Source organism: Oratosquilla oratoria, chromosome 11, assembly GCF_046742065.1.
Source record: "Oratosquilla oratoria isolate Oo_2021 chromosome 11, ASM4674206v1, whole genome shotgun sequence".
Lineage (NCBI taxonomy): Eukaryota > Metazoa > Arthropoda > Malacostraca > Stomatopoda > Squillidae > Oratosquilla > Oratosquilla oratoria.
In genome coordinates, this window is record NC_134787.1 from 27,958,575 (window position 1) to 27,976,029 (window position 17,455).

General features: G+C 40.1%; 1 protein-coding gene across 2 annotated transcripts in view; it reads right to left on the reverse strand.

The window, feature by feature from the left end:
• LOC143029694 (mitotic apparatus protein p62-like) overlaps positions 1-13,914 on the reverse strand; it is a 41,423-nt gene extending 27,509 nt beyond the window's left edge. For both annotated transcript variants that reach the window (XR_012966865.1, XM_076192533.1), the window contains exons 1-4: positions 13,775-13,914; positions 11,810-11,913; positions 10,391-10,522; positions 6,805-6,975 (exon numbers count right to left, since the gene is read on the reverse strand). Coding sequence is in view for 1 of the 2 variants with exons in the window: in XM_076192533.1 (XP_076048648.1) it covers positions 6,805-6,975; positions 10,391-10,522; positions 11,810-11,913; positions 13,775-13,811 (444 nt within the window). In the remaining variant the exon portion in view is untranslated. The remainder of the gene's footprint in view (positions 1-6,804; positions 6,976-10,390; positions 10,523-11,809; positions 11,914-13,774) is intronic.
• Between the last annotated feature and the right edge of the window lie 3,541 nt (positions 13,915-17,455).

A 17,455-nucleotide genomic window follows, 5' to 3' on the forward strand; every position in this document is an offset into this window, starting at 1 on the left:
ATAAAAAATTTTGGATGTCTTTTAGAGCCAATGGATAGGGCGACTTGGTCATTACCACAGATGTGACCCTTGACATAACGCTCGTTTTTAGCAAATTTTTAAATTTGTGGCATAGGATGTATGCTGCTGATGCTGTTGGGGTTAAATAACTTCACCAGTCTGTCCACCATCACTGTACATTTTTTTTTTTTATAGACATTCTGCATGACACCCATCCAAACCAGGTGCTATACATGCTCTCATCATAACTGTCTTCACCTCACCTTTCCTTATTTCTCCTCACTTATCACAGTCATTTTCTTGGCACTTCCCTATGCAACTACCTGTCCCTCCCTACCCTTCTCTCACATTTAGTAACTCCCTAAAATACTCTGCCCATCTTCCCCTCACTGCCTTCTCTTCCATTATCATCTCTCCATCTGCACCTTTTACCTTTTCTTCTCTACTTGATTCACCTCCTCTTCCTGATGTTCAAAATTTTGTCATACCCTTATCCCATTGCACATCTGCTCTCCTCTTTGCCTACTTTATCTTATGTTTTACTTATCTTTTCTTTGCCCCTCATATGATTATCTCATCCTATTTTATAACCAATCTGTGAAAGCTCTATTCTCTTTACAACTTTCTTTGCTACATCATTCCACCACTCACTATCCTTCCTATTTCCTCCCATCCTCCTTGTTCCGTACACCGTCTTTGCACACCCTGTGACTCCCTCCTTGAACCATCACCATTTCTCCTCCACTCTTAGTTCTACTCTCCTTCACTCCCTCCCACTCCTCTCTCAGCTTCTTGTAAACCTCCTTTTCTTCCTCCTTTAAGTAGTTTACTTTAAGCACCACCCTACCTTCTGCCCTTTCTTCATCTATCCTCCACTCTCAACTTAACCTTCCACCACAAAATTATCTAATATTCGGCACTATTGTTTTGGCCGAGCTGCATGGGCCTCGTGCTCCTTTTTTTTTAAGCAACCAAGACTACCAGACCCAGATATATAACTACCTTTTCAACTGCAAAATATGTTCATGGTGGACTGAGTGGCGTGCAACAACACGGAACAATACAGCAGCACAAATCAAATCAATGAGCAGCTTTAGCTGGAACAGTTTTAGGAATCAAGTAGATTTTCACAACAAAACACTCTACAGAGGCTGATAAAGTAGGTCTATTGCTTTTCTACTCAACACTGCCCTCTAGAATTAGAAATGTTTTCCAGTGATATTTACTGGTTTGAGATATGTCACTTATTCCTATTTAATATTTAAAGGATAAAGGCAAAACTTTAACCATACAGTGATCCCTCGCTACTTCGCGGTTCAACTATCATGGATTTTTTAAATATACATATGGAAAATATATTGCGGAGTTTCTGGAAATTCTAGAAAAATTGTGATATATGAACACCTAAAATTTTTCATTAAATCCATTAAAATATTAATAAATATTATTTCCTAATCTAGGAACAACAAAACAAGTGTAAAATAGCAAAAAAAACATATACAGGGGTATTTGAGCTTGTAACTCACATGACAAAAAAGAACAATCTATTTTCTTGAATGTGATGTGCATACAGTACCCGCATATCCTGTTGTTGAGAAAACACAAAGCATATCATCTCGGTGACGAAGTGCGTTGTAAGACGGGCTGTGATTGGTGCAATGGAGAGATGATGAATCACAGCTTTCCACTTTGTAATCTGGCCTGTGATTGGTGCTTTGACTGACGCTCAGATCCGCAGCATCTTCTTTTGTCTCTCTCGGCCATTTCGCTTCAAGCTTTCTCGCTGAGAGGTTTACTGTACTACTTTACACTGTGCTGCGTGTGATTTTTTTTTTAGTTTCTTTGCATTTTCATCCCATGCAATGACTCCCAAGGATGCTGCTTCTTCCAAGCCTGGTACTGAGCCAATGCAAACAAAGAATGACGACGATCGCCGAGGTGAAACTTCTGGATATGATGAAGGGAGAACTTTCGCTGCCATAGCCTGTCATTTCAGCGTGAACGAATCCACCGTTTGCTACATCAAGAAGGACTAGGCTAACATTAGGAAGACGACTGCCATCACCTTAATAAGTCGGCGAAGAGAGTGGTTACAGCTCATAATAAAAATATCACCCATATGGAAGAGATCATTGGAGGTGACAGTTTTGCAGACATGACCACAGGAGACATCGACGAGTTATTAGATTGCCACTCCAAGCCGCTAACCAACACAGACCTCAAAGACTTGACAAAGTTGGCCAGCGAAGAAGAAACGCAGCAAGAAACAGATGTCAAACAAACTGTCTTGAGTTTGGAACAGCTGGCCAAGCTCTGCAACCTGGCTAAAGAATTGAAAGGGGGGTCACAGGAATGGGACAACGATATGGTTCGTTCTGTGCAATTTTGCAACAAGGTCGACAAAGTCATGAATCCCTACAAGATGCTCTTTGAACGGAAAAAGAAGCAGCGGCAGCAACTTCCTATCACAATATTTTTGCAGCCTTGCAAAAAAGAGCCAGTTCCTGCTGCTACTACTATGGTTGCACCTTTGGAAGAAGTGGAAGAGGTGTCGCAGGAAAGGGCACCACTGTCTGAAGAGACATAAAATACAATCATCAGCTGCACAATTGAAGTCATCATCAGCTTCTTCATCATTTCTACTGCACAGCAAATTCCTCACCATCATTCAAATTTTACTTCAACTTCTTTCATGTTGAGTACAGTAACAATCTTTATTTTTTTAATAATAAGTGTTTTTGCTTAACAGTTGTCCTTGTTATTAATAGAGTACTGTAATGGGTGGGTTGTTAACAATATAGGGAGGGTTTTAAAAGTCCAAATACACATTAAATAAATACTGTAAATATGATGTCCCTACTTCGTGGAAATTCAGTTACTGTGGCCGGTCTTGGAACCAATCTACCATGATAAACAAGGGACCACTGTATTTTCATTTTACTTTATATACTTCTCACCATAAGTTAAGAAGGCATATTTACATTAAATACAAGAATTACTGTAATATTTTTTCAGGCACCAACAGTACAGGAACACAGACATTTTTGCAAAACTAGATCAGGGGCGGGGCAACCTTTTCAGAGTGAGGGCCAGATGACGTTTGGAAGGAGGCCGTGGGCCAGAATGAAAAACGAAATCCCCAGAATTACTATTTTGTACAACACATTGAATAAATTATATAAGAATTGCATTGAACACCCTACAAATCAATGAGACTGCTGGTGCTGTTTGCCATGAAGAAGTATTTCCATGTCTGGCTTGATGGTTGAGGTACACAACAGAAGAATGTCATTGAAGTGGCAGTCTGAGAGTTGGGAGCAAAGGTGAAACTTTGTGTACTTCATTTTGGAGAAGAGCTGTTCGCGACAGTAGGTGCTGCCGAACATGGCCACAATGCACTGAACATGTGCGATGTATTTTTGAAAATTATTAGAAGGGAGGACGAGATCACGGAACTTTGCCTTCATTTCATCGTTGCACTTCAGCTCCACCAACTCCATCTGCAGAGAGGCAGGGGTGTCTTCCACAGGGAAGTCAATGGGAGCAGTGGAAAGCCTGAAGTCCGCAGCCAGCACCCTGACTCTTGCAAAACAGGAAGCAAATTCCTCACGCAGAGGTGACGACACTTATGCAAGTGTCCAGGTCCACATTGTCAGAGGCACAGGCAGCAAGGCAAATGCACAAACTGACCAGAAGCCAATTGAGCCTCCCACAAGCACAGCTTAACCTCGAAAGAAGTGATGTGCATGTACATGTCTGTCACAAGAATATCTTTGCCTTGCAGCATCATGTTCAGGGCGTTCAGGTGCCGTGATCAGCGCCAGGCAAGCTAGCCACCGCAGATCAGAGAATTGATCAGCACTAGGAAGGTGGCAATCTCCTGCTGTATGTCGTACTAATGAGACAGCATGGCACCACGACTCAGCCAGCATGCAAATTTAGTGGGAGTCCTCAGCTGTGGATATTTTACATCTCACAAAACTTTTGATTTCAATTGTGGATAAAATTCACATTTTCAGTCTCTCACATCATAAATTCATCCTTTGTTTCAAATTCTTAGTCTTGTATCTCTTAAAATGTTTCCCCCTTCCACAAATCCCACTTCTCCCACATTTCCCGATACTTGCAATGTATTCGAGTTTTTTTTTTAATTCGATGTTGAGGTAAAGTAATACCATTTGCTGTTGAGATTTTGTAAAGTAATACCATTTGCTGTTGAGATTTTGTAAAGTAATACCATTTGCTGTTGAGATTTTGTAAAGTAATACCATTTTTCTAAGTATATCCACCTCAAAACTAAGTTCACTTGATAATACTCATCCAAAAGCAGTCCAACATCAAAATCAAAATCCAAAATTCAATCCCAACATTAACCTCTTCACTTCGGGCCAAAATCTCGCGGGCAGCATTATCTGCCAGACGTACGATGTGTCGTAATAATACTCGCATTATAAAATATAGTCACTGCTTATATTGATCGTTCTCTCTTTCACCCGTGAATTTTGATAACCATAGAAAATGTGATGAAGACAGTTTAGAGAGTATGTCATTACGCAGGGGCAACTACAATAAATATAATCAAGACGCCGATATGGCAGCCTCGCATATCCACTTGCTCCTCATGCCGCCTACATATGTGGCACCGTATGGAAGAGGTTAAAAATCAAATCCATAATTCAATCCAACATCAAAATTCAAATAAAAACAATCCAACGTTGATCCAAGTATAATTTGGGTGGAAGAATGAATTGGATGAAACTAAATCATCAGGGTCACCAATTATGGCTGATGGCACGTTCTTTAGTTATTTGATATTTTATGAAATTATCACAATCACTCACCAAGGATATAACCAGCCATAAACTGAAAACGTTTATTAACAAAGAAGAGATGCTGACCACAGTTTTCTGATCTTTCTTCTGTCCACTGCATATTGCTTCATGTCACTGCCACCATAAATAGGAGCACAGTTGCCAAATTTGATGGAAACCCACTACATACATGCCTCACATAATGCTATGCACTTATAGAAAGAAAAAAAAAAGCCAGTGCTACAATATATTGGCAAATCAGGCAAGTTCTATATGCATTTCTGACAGCAATACTGGGGTGGCTGAGGGGGCCTTGGTTCATTATTGGGAGGGCCTCAAGCCCCCCTTGGCATCACCACTGGATGGAAAGGGGATGGAGTGAAGTCACTAATTAAGCGCCCTACCTGTGGATATGCTGTGTCTTGCTGCATTGCTTCTGACCCAGGGCAGTGGGCGAAATACAGGGATGACCTGTCATCCATGAGGAGCTAAATTGAGAGGGAGGAAAGGGTGGTGGATGGGAGTAGAATGGATGGAAGTGAGTGCTTGCCTTTTGACTTTGCTATCTCCCTTGTAAGGAGAAAATTTACCTTTATAGGTAGATACAGACATACACCAAAAGGCCTTTTTCCCTCTTACAAGGGGGTGATTGTGTTAAAGCATACATCCACCCTTCACCAATCCCATATCCACCTTTACACCCATTCTTTGTCCTTCCCAACTTAGTACTTCATGGATGCAGGGTCATCTCTGTCCTTCAGCACACTGTTCAGGTCAAAGACAATTGCAATAAGAAAATAATAAAACCGAAGTTAAACTAGTTCTAGCTGTTGGGCCTATGTAAGTGCTAGGTCTTGCTGCAGTGCCCATGGCCTTTTTTTGTGTGTTTTGATAAATGATTAAAATGATAAATAATATCACTAGAGGGAATTTTATCGGAAAAACGCTATCGGTACATCACAAAGCCATGCATTTTATGACCTATATGTATCTTGATCTTGATTAAAATTTTAGGAAAAAACTAAATTACATGCCGTTTGTATGGTATTTGAGATTTTACATGCAAAAGCAGGTTAGTCTAGGTAAAGTATTAAGATCAGAAAACATTTGTGACATCAATGACATACGGACTGACAGATGAGGAGATGGACATACATCATTCAATTGCTCATGGAATATGGAAAATAATAATTTGATTATACTGTAAAAATATCAAGTCTATATATATAAAGAAAAAAAAATTATTAATATTTTTCTATCAGTGTTACTGATCCCCATTAATTACTGTATAATAAATGTTAATTACTGTATAAGGTTTTATAATTAACTATATAAGTAAATATGTGTGAATGGAGAATGGTTGTATATGGATGATGTTGTGATGTACGAGGTGAAATGGGAGGTAAGGTAGTATGTGAGCAAAATTTGATGCAGCCCGAAGGGATTTCTCCCAGTCTTCTCCTTTTATGCATGGGGGGACGGAGAGGGGTGGGGTCGCCAATTTAATGAAGCGGCCTTGCTGTGGATGTGCTGTGTCTTGCGACACTGCTTCTGACCCAGGGCAGTGGACAAGGTGCAGGGATGACCCGTCATCCAGGAAGTGCTAAGATAAGAGGGAGGGTGGAGGGGTGTGGAGTGTATTCAGGGATGGAATGATTTTATGCCTTTTCCTTTTTGGCTACCTCCCTTGTAAGGGGGAAAAAGCCTTGGTATATGTATGTATGTATAAATACTGTTTACATATTTCAAACATTCTGGTACCCACATACGCGAAAATTCCTGGAGGGGCGAATCCTACCACACTGTTTTTCACCTTTCACGTGGGGGGTTCTGGTCCCCATTAACTGCGAAAAACGAGGGATCACTGTATAGAGATGGGGTAGGCAGCCAGCCCTGTCTTGCTAACATCACAGATAACTGAAGTCGAGTTTGGTGTTGGCTGCAGAGCACTGAAGAATACTTGAGTAACTATGCTCCACTATCATATACTTACCGGTACTTCCTCTTCATCCAACTCTTCATCATCTGCCCCATCCTCTTCCTCCTCCTCATCTAAACCATCTTCCCCAAGTAGAGTCATCTCTGTCTGATGGGAGCCAATTAGTGTCAAGGGTCCACTTCCCCTGGTCAGACGGAACGTTGCCTCCTGGTCCTCCAGCAAAATCTGTAAAATCCAGAAACACTAACAACCCAATCAAAATTTCCACAAGACTACTCTGTACCATATCAAGTTAAATGGCTGAACCTAAAACCCAAACTTCACAGCACCAGGACTGACTGACATGCACTAGTACAGGGGGTCTTTTAGTTATGACAGTTACATTACTATGCAATACCATAAACTGATTTTCAGGGTAAGGCAGGTCCACCCTAAAGTTACAGTTAGACTAGTCAATGGAATGGTTTGATTCAACGATTCAGTAGGACTCCAACCATCCCACTGGCTAGTGTAACCACAGCTTAACCACCATCCATGATGATTGCTTCCCTTTTCTTCTATGTACTGCCATCAGAATTCTCCCTTCCATTAAAGCACAGTTCACATGAGCAATGTTTCACCACAGATTTCCCATTTTCTTGGCAGTTTTATCCCACTTTGTTCAAGTGAATGCAAAAAGGTTACAAGAAATATGCATCTGGGAATGGATGGAAAGAAATTATATGAAATGGTGATTGTGCTGACAACACTTTATGGGGCAAAGACTGAGTTTGAGAGAGGCAGAAAGGGATTTAAAGGTCAGATATCAACAGATATACCATTCACTAAAAATCATCGAAAAAGTACTTTTTAAAAGCATACAAATAAAGTTTTTACCTATTACAGAAGAATTTATTCAGAAAATTCACTTTTAATTGCGCCTCGCATACCACTTTTCCGAAGTCTAGATATTCAGAATAACAATATTGTTTGTTTGGCAACTGTGACGTCACGAACGCGGAATTCCCCGAAGCGTACGGGCGGAATGTTTCGAATAGCAGACGACGCAATGAAATGAAGACAAAACTGATTTTTGCCAAATTTGATAAGATGTAGATGGTGGAATTATATAGAATACTGTTAGTATGTTTTTCTATGTAAATTAAACTGTAAATACAAAAAGTTATTGAAGTCTTGATATCTGACCTTTAAAGGTCAGATATCAAGACTTCAATAACTTTTTGTATTTACAGTTTAATGTACATAAAAAAACATACTAACAGTATTCTATATAATTCCACCATCTACATCTTATCAAATTTGGCAAAAATCAGTTTTGTCTTCATTTCATTGCGTCGTCTGCTATTCGAAACATTCCGCCCGTGCGCTTCGGGGAATTCCGCGTTCGTGACGTCACAGTTGCCAAACAAACAATATTGTTATTCTGAATAACTAGACTTCGGAAAAGTGGTATGCGAGGCGCAATTAAAAGTGAATTTTCTGAATAAATTCTTCTGTAATAGGTAAAAACTTTATTTGTATGCTTTTAAAAAGTACTTTTTCGAGCAATAAGATGATTTTTAGCGAATGGTATATCTGTTGATATCTGACCTTTAAATGTGTTCAAGATGCAGTGTGAGAAGTAAAATAGGGGTTACAAAATTGGATAGCAAGAAATGAGGAGGTAAGGAGAACGGGGGCACTGATTAAGTAAAGCAGCCTTGCTGTGTATGTACTGTGCTGCATTGCTTCTGACCCAGGTAGTAGGCAGTAGGGTGTAGTATTGCAACCAATTTTGAGGCACAGTTAAGGTTTTGTAGAGCAGACTATCCCATGGCTGATAAAAGAGTATTGGGATGGTTTGGACATATGGAAAGAACAAGTGAAGAAAGATTAGAAAAAGAGGTGGATGGAGTGAACTTAGGGTGCCAAACAAGGATGGATGGATGGGGTGTAAGAGGCTTTGAGCAAGAGGGGAATGTCTGTTGAATAAGAATGGGATAAAGTTGATGATAGGAGTGAATGGAGAATGGCTGTGTATGGATGATACCTTGATGTAGCCCAAAGAGATTTCTCTCAGTCTTCTGTATTTTCCGCATGAGAGGACGGCACTGATTAAGTAAAGCAGCCTTGCTGTGTATGTACTGTGTTTGCTGCATTGCTTCTGACCCAGGTAGTGGGCAGTAGGGTGTAGTAGCAACCAATTTTGAGGCACAGTTAAGATGTTGTAGAGCAGACCATCCCAAATTTGGAGGAGGAGGAGGGGAGAAGAAAAAAAAAGAAGAAAAAAGAAAAAGAAGATTGAGGAATTCCTTGTTTATAAACTACTCAGAGGGCATTATAAATTCATCAATGTATGATGGGAATGTCTGTTGAGGAAGGACAGGAGAGGACAGAAGATAGGGGTGAATGGAGAATGGTTGTGTATGGATGATGCTGTGATGCATGAGGGGGACTGGGTGGGGGATGAGGGAGTATATGTGAGAAATAAATTGACGCAGCCCATAGGGTTTCTCCCCGTCTTCTTTTCTGCATGAGGGGATGGAGAGGGGGGTAGCTGATTTATTGAAGTGGCCTTGCTGTGGATGTACTGTGTCTTGCAACACTGCTTCTGACCCAGGGCAGTGGGCAAGATGCAGGGATGACCAGTCATCCAGGAGGTGCCAAGATAAGAGGGAGGGAAGAGGGTGGATGGGAGTGGAGTATGTTAGGGATGGAATGGGTGGGAGTGGTTTTTACGCCTTTGTTTTTTGGCTACCTCCCTTGTAAGTGGGAGAAAGCCTTTGGTGTATGCATTAAAATCCTGTGACTTTACATTGGTTTAATATTAAGCATGATTTTAATGCTGACAATATAAATTCTACCTTTGAAATACATGTACTATGTAGGTTGTCCTTATTATTGGTGTATTCACTGTATTGTATTGAACAAAATGGTTATGTGGGCTGCAATTGTCGTCTCTTATCTGGCCCACTGTGACAAAAGTCAGACGACCCTATGTGATGAAGACTGATGGGAAACTTTCACTACTTCTGCTGAAGCTGAAGCCTCTTCAAAAACCACTACTCACCATTACCTTTATTTCTTTCAGTTTCAATTTACCATTTACAAACATGTAAACCAACTCATATGATGATTGTTTTATTATTTAACTCTGTATTAGGGGTGAATGGAGAAGGGTTGTGTATGGATGATGCTATGATGCATGAGGGGGAGTGGGTGGGGGATGGTGGGTGAGGAAGTGTGTATGAGAAAAAATTCAACGCAGCCCAAAGGGATTTCTCCCCGTCTTCTTTTCTGCATGAGGGGATGGAGAGGGGGGGTTGCCGAATTTATGAAGCAGCTTTGCTGTGGATGTGCTGCATCTTGCGACACTGCTTCTGAACAGGGCAGTGGACAGGATGCAGGGATGACCCGTCATCCAGGAGGTGCCAACATAAGAGGGAGGGAGTGGAATATATAGGAAATGGAATGGGTGGGAGTGGTTTCTATACCTTTTTCTTTTTGGCTACCCACCATGTAAGGGGGAAAAAGCCTTTGGTATATGTATGTATTAAGTTAATTTATATAATGATACAAGATCCTAACAATGACTCGAAGAACAGTAGCTTATTTCATTAAAAAACTCAGCCTTGAGCTTATCCCTCAAACATGACCTCACCTCAAGTACAGAATTGTACGAGCTCCCAGTTGTCATGACACATACAGGAGACTTGTATTTCTTGTCATTGTACCCTACACACTCTACTTCTACCACATTGGCTTCATCCTTTGCATCTGGAGACAATACTGCCTGAAAAGAAAATTAAAGAATGAATGAAAAAGTATGCCACTCCTTCCAACCAACTTGTCCTTCTCAAATGCTTTTAAACTATCAACAACAAATTCTATTAGTTGATGGAATAACAATAGACTTGATAGGTTAATTATAGTATAAATCCCTTAGTTAAGTAAACATTTTTTAATACTGATAAATTCATCCATTGTAAAAACCTAATCCATGGAACATAGTTAAATTTTATACAGTGGATGTAGAAGTCATGTACATTGACAATGAGAAGAGGAATGAAGGAAAGCAAGGTGGGTAACAAAGGAAAGTGATAGAGCATGAGGAAGAGGAGGGAAGAGATGAGAGTAGAGGGGAAGAGATGAGATGAGAGTAGAGGGGAAGAGATGAGATGAGAGTAGAGGGGAAGGGTAGAAATGAGAGCAGAGGGGAAGGGAAGAGATGAGAGTAGAGGGGAAGGGAAGAGATGTGAGTAGAGGGGAAGGGAAGAGATGAGAGTAGAGGGGAAGGGAAGAGATGACAGTAGCAGGGAAGGGAAGAGATGAGAGTAGAGGGGAAGGGAAGAGATGAGAGTAGAGGGGAAGGGAAGAGATGAGAGTAGAGGCGAAGGGAAGAGATGACAGTGGAGGGGAAGGGAAAAGATGAGAGTAGAGTGGAGAGGAAGGGAGGAAATGAGAGGGAAAGTAAAGGAGGGAGGAAAGGAAGAATGGAAAATGGGAGGAAGGATTGATGCTGGGAGAAATGGAGAAAGGAGGGAAGAGGGAGAATGAAGGTAGGGTGATGGGGGAGAACGGAGGGAATGGGAGATAAAAGAGGGAAGAGAGGAAAGAGAAAGTTAAATGAAGAGAGGTACAGAGCATGAAGTCTGGAGAAATGTGGTTGGAAGAGTGAAAGGTAGGATTTGAGGAGAGACAGGAGTGGAAATTAAAGGGGAGGGGGGGAGGAATAATGAGTAAGGGAAGTGGTAAGAAGGGAGGAAAAACTTGGGGGAAGGAGCAAAGTGGAAGAAAAGGGGAGGGGGAAGGAGCAAAGTGGAAGAAAAGGGGAGGGGGAAGGAGCAAAGTGGAAGAAAAGGGGAGGGGGAAGGAGCAAAGTGGAAGAAAAGGGGAGGGGGAAGAAGTAAGTAGGGGGAAGGAAGAGGGAAAGTTGCAAAAGTGGTTGACTGCCAAGTTTATGAATAAATCATTACTAGTGAGCGCAACAATCTTTCACAGCATTGTCTTCATTTTCAACAAGTGCCATATAAGTTTATATTTAACACTTATTTCATAAACTCACCTATACACATCTTACCTGTCTGACATATAGTGTGTGTGTTGTGACTGTGCCATCTTCTGTGTTCTCTGTAGCAGTTCCCTCCCATTTGTACTCCTTGTGATCAGAATCAAGGGTGACAGCTGATGGAAAACAATTGTACAAATAACTGAAGTGGCTCCAACGAAAGACAATGTATCAAAACATCAATCCTATCCTAGAACAAGATGTAAGAGTGTGTACTTAACCTAATTGTAGTATACAGGAGAGGAGCAACAAGTTGGGTCCTGTATCAAACTCTCAAATTTATCATACCTAGCCTCAAATTCATGTATGGTTCCAACTTAGTCAATATCCTTGATTTCAAATTTATATTTTGTTAATTTGTGAAGTTTTATCTCACAATTTTTTCATGAAACCTAACCTAACCATCTCGCCCATCTCACAAAAATTCACAAATACCATATTTACAATTCAGTTAATGTGATGAACTGACTATCACCTAAGCTACTCAACATATTTATGCATCTATATGGATAACCATTTATTCACATCCTTTAGAATAATGTCTTCATTAAAATATTCTCATGACCCATTAAAGCCTCTCTATATCTAATCAAAAAGATCTGTCAATAGTCTATCCATTTTAGTGACCTTAACACTAATCATATGGCCTCTTTTTCTTCAATATTTCAAAGCTGGCACATACAGTGCTTTTAATCTTTCCTTGTATGGTCAGTCTATCTGCCAGGCTGGTAACCCATTTAATTATGACCTATGCATTTATTTATGTATTTTATTTGTTATTTACATTATTATAGTTTTTATTTATTATTTTATTATGATTTTTTTCGCATCCGACCTAGATATGGACCAAAAGGTCTCCTGTCGGCATGCTCCCCCTTTGTAATCCTTGTACAATTAGTATCTCTACATCTTGCTTATATCTTTTACAATGTGGGGACCATACCACGAACATTCTGGTTTTGGACTGATGACAGATCAACATCTCTACGATAGGGGACATGGAAGGCGACATGGAAATTACCAAGACTTAGACTAAATGACTGAGGCATATTTAATCATTATTATCATGTGGATTGTATATAAAGCAATTAATTCAACTGAATACCTATTATAATTAGTATGCAGTGTAATAATATCCCAGCCTCAGTTTGAAGGACAAGGTCCTGAAAATTGAGACAAATTAACACCACCTCCTGAGTCTTGGTGTTGTTTAGGGGCAAAAGAAAAATTACTGTACCAGCAGATAAAAAAAAAGTGTAAATGCTACTAGTGTAGTTTTCACACCCAAGCTCTGACAGTAAAAGACATGCCCATTTTAAAATGTGCCCAGGTGTACTGCAAGTTAGATGAAAAAAGTATAATTAGTTATTGGTCTTCTTTAGTTCTCTATTCACTAGTGTAGAATTAGATTCCACTAATGGAGAATTAGAAGTGATAACGGAAAGACGCGTTCCGTTGGCGTCACTCTTCAAGAATGCAGAGCTCGTTTTATTTTGTTCAGAATAGCGGTATTAAATTACACCAACACCTAATACAACACGTACAAATATATACTCCCAAAACGCCTTCACATGAAGACGCTCACCCGGTTCAATCTTTGAATTAAAGCAATATAAAAAACAAGAAAAAGCCGACGGATCTAAAATCATGTACTAAGCATTTGATGATCAGGATTCAAATTCCCTTTCCTCACATTTACGTTTTTATAGCATAACTAATAACATCTGAGCTAGACTCAATGCTACTTTAAATTTCACATTTTCATTGCGCCTCATACCGTGGCTATTTCGCGCCAATCTTACTTTGCTTGTATGAGAGCAGTTGCATTCACTGGTCTCCACCCATCTCTACCGATAAATTCCAGCTTCTTTTCTGTGTTTCTTAGACATACAATAGGTTATACAATTTCCCTATATTATCTCTAATGCCTAAACTACTTAGTTTATTGCCCGAGGAATATAATTTTGTTTTACTTACCCCAAAAATGTGATTTTTCTAACGCTCCCGAACGCATGATTTCTTCGCGTCTACCAAGTGTTTACACGTGCGGCTTCCTCTGAATGTTGGATGAAAACCAGAGTTTGATTGGTTGGCGCCCTTCTGACGTCACAATTATGAATTCTGGTTCTCTTTCCCACAACCTAAATATTTCCCATGACCTTCATTGAAAAATATTCATATATTTTTAGATTAAAGACAACATGTCATTAGATAATACATAAGTCACTATAGAATCAGTTAAGTGACAATATGTGAAAAATTAACAGAAATTAACATGCATATAAATGAACGCTCAAGAAGGCCAAATTTGGATCTGAATTTCTTATTGTTTTTTCTATCTATGTACATACCATTTTTTTTCTTATACGGGAGGGAGCCAAGTAAAAAAGCACGCACCCATTCCACTTCCATCCACCACCCTTCCCTCCCACTCATTTTAGCTTCCTGAGGATGAATGGGCATTCTTTCCCACTGCCCTAGGTCAGAAGCAATGCAGCAAGGCCTCTTCATTTAATCGGCGACCCCTCCCCCCGCTCTCTGTTCCTGTCGGGAATACACTCCGACAGAGATGTTTTTAATGTGGTGATGGTGAAGAGACTTTGACCACATCAGTTATCATTAGGACATATTGTTAAGCTATATTTAGATGTAGAAGATGTATGTGTTACGCGACCCCTCGCCCCGCTCTATGTCCCTGTCGGGAATAAGTTCCGACAGAGGCGTTTTTCAGGTAGTGATAGTAAAGATACTTTGACCACAACATCAGTGCCCATTAAGATGTATTGTTAAGCTATATCAGGATGTGGAATATAATGTATGCATTGTAGATGTGTTATGCAACGGGATGATTAGTAGAACCCTGGACAAACTAGTTCCCTTAGAAATCCATCACCGAGAGCCAACACCCATAATAGGTGGAGAAACCATTGACGAGAATGAGTCACCCTCAGTAGGTCCTATGATACAAGTAGCCTGAAAGGGGATTAGATTGAGGCAATCCCTGATTGACAATGTATAATTGTAACCAGACATGCTCCTTTGCCGCCAAGAGGGTGTAGGGAATAGATTCCGAGAGAGATGGTTTCTTTTATTACAAATTAATGTAGGCATGTGGTTACGATCTAGGTTAATTTAGTGAATTCATAAATAGAATTAGGACTAATATTGAGACACAGCAATTAAACATGTTAACCTGTATGATTAAATCAGTATTCTAGAATGCTTAGTGTATAAAAGGATGTATAACAAATTATACAACTTTACTTTTTCCATTTAGACAGAATGGCCTATATTTTTATTTATATATACGAAAATATTACATAAAACATTATGTAAGGGATTCGACACCATATAGGACCAAGCATAATTACTACCCTCTCCAGGAATGTTGAGTTACCGATATATAATTTTCATTATTAATCCTTTAACTTACCATCTGGCGACTTCTCTGTCATGAGCATTGGTTCTGGTGTATTACCCATAATACCCATATATGGGGATTATCTGTTATACGTATGTATATCGTGACATGGAACTGCCTAGTGTAGGCCTTGTGGTCTCTTGTAGTCTCCTTTATTCTTATGTTATGTTTTAAAATTTTCACCTCAGTTAAGATGAGGTTGTACCTCCCGTAGACCATTGGCAACGAGAGGTCGAAGGTCACTAGGCGTTCGGCGCTCGGTCGGACAATATAGTATACTTGAAACATTGCATATTTATTTTTGTATATATTATTTGTATCTTATATATATGCATTTAAATATGAACCATATATTATGCTCGCTCATTCGAGAGTTCCGCCTAGCTTGGTGTCCCCCAAGCGGGCAGTTTTAATTGCACCTTGAGAGTTGCACGTTATTTTGTCTGTGTTAAATCAATTATATATTCATTTCGATTTCGTTTCATTAGCCACCAATAAAATTGGTTGCGGCGTCTTTAAAAAATATATATTGTGTGAACATTTCGTTATGTAGGAGAGAGGCCAAACGCAGAGTATGGAATCCAATATATTTAACGTTTCGCCCAGCAGGGCTTCTTCAGAAATAACGAAGCCCTACTGGGCGAAACGTTAAATATATTGGATCCCATACTCTGCGTTTGGCCTCTCTCCTACAGTGTTGTTGCAGTCGTTGCTGCTTTTACTCATTTCGGTATGTATTAAAAAGTATTCCAAACGTTACTTTGAACTTTGAAGTGTTGTGAACTTTGGGGCTGGCCGGCATATTGCGCTTGTATTTGTGCGTTTTCATTCTTTTCTCTCTTTCTAGTTTCTAAGGTTACAGGATTTAGTAACTTTAGAAAATTTTATAATGTGATGCTCATGAACACTGTATTTGAAGTGTGCACCATGTGAATTTATTGGGACGAATACCTCGTGATTCCCTGTTTACGTAGTTCATGTCCTGACCAAAAGTGATAGCGAGTCGTGATTCGGAAGTGATATAAGTTTACCCCCAATCACGTACCTCAAATAAACCCAATCGTGTAATGTGTGAAATACAACGAAGCGTGTTTTAAACCACTGAGGGGACGCGTTCTATGAGAGAACCAGTTTCCCCTTAACACAATATAATTAACAGTAAAGTTGTTAAACTCATGGGCCCCTCTTTTTCTCCAATTATCATATCTACCTCTAAATTCGCTTGTGATCTTATATATAAATATATATATATATATATATATATATATATATATATATATATATATATATATATACCAAAGGCTTTTTTCCCCTAACAAGGGAGGTAGCCAAAAAACAAAGGCACAAAATCCACTCCCACCCATTCCATACCCACATACTCCACTCCCATTCACCCCCTTCCTTCCCTCTTATCTTGGCTCCTCCTGGATGATGGGTCAGAAGCAGTGTAGCAAGACACAGCACATCCACGGCAAGGCCGCTTCATTTAATCGGCGACCTCCCCTCTCCCCCCCCCCTCATGCAGAAAAAGAGATGAGGAGAAATCCCTTCGGGCTGTGTCGAATTGTTTTCACACATACTCCCTCACCCTCCCATCCCCTTCCATGCATAACAGCATCATCCATACACATCCATTCCCCATTAACCTCTCTCTTCTGTATTCTTCCATCCTTCCTCAAGAGACATTCCCCTTTCCCAATGCCCCTTCTAGCCCATCCATCCATCTCATCCTTGGTCACCCCCTCATGTTCACTCCTTCCACCTTTGCCTTCCTCAACTCTTTTACTGATCTTTCCTCACTAATTCTTTCCATGTGTCCAAACCATCCCAATACTCTTTCATCAACCCTATCTCCCAACTCCCTTTCCACCTCCATTCTCCTCCTCAACTTCTTGTCTCTCACTCTATCCAGCCTAGTAACCCTATAATACTTCTCAGGCACCTCATCTCAAACACATTCAAACTCCTCTCTTATGTTCCATGTTTCTGCCCCATACAGTCCTGTTGGCACAATCACTCCTTCATACAATCTTCTCCCAGCATCAATTCCTAAATGTCTATTTCTCATTTCACTTTTCAATCCACCAAAGAATTTACTTGCTTCTCTCAATCTACATTCTACCTCCACCTCTATTCCCTTTCCCGCCACATTCGCACCCAAGTATCTAAGAATATCCACTTCCTCCAATCTCTCAATATTCACTTCCAGTTTGCTGCCACATTCTCCCTTTGTACAT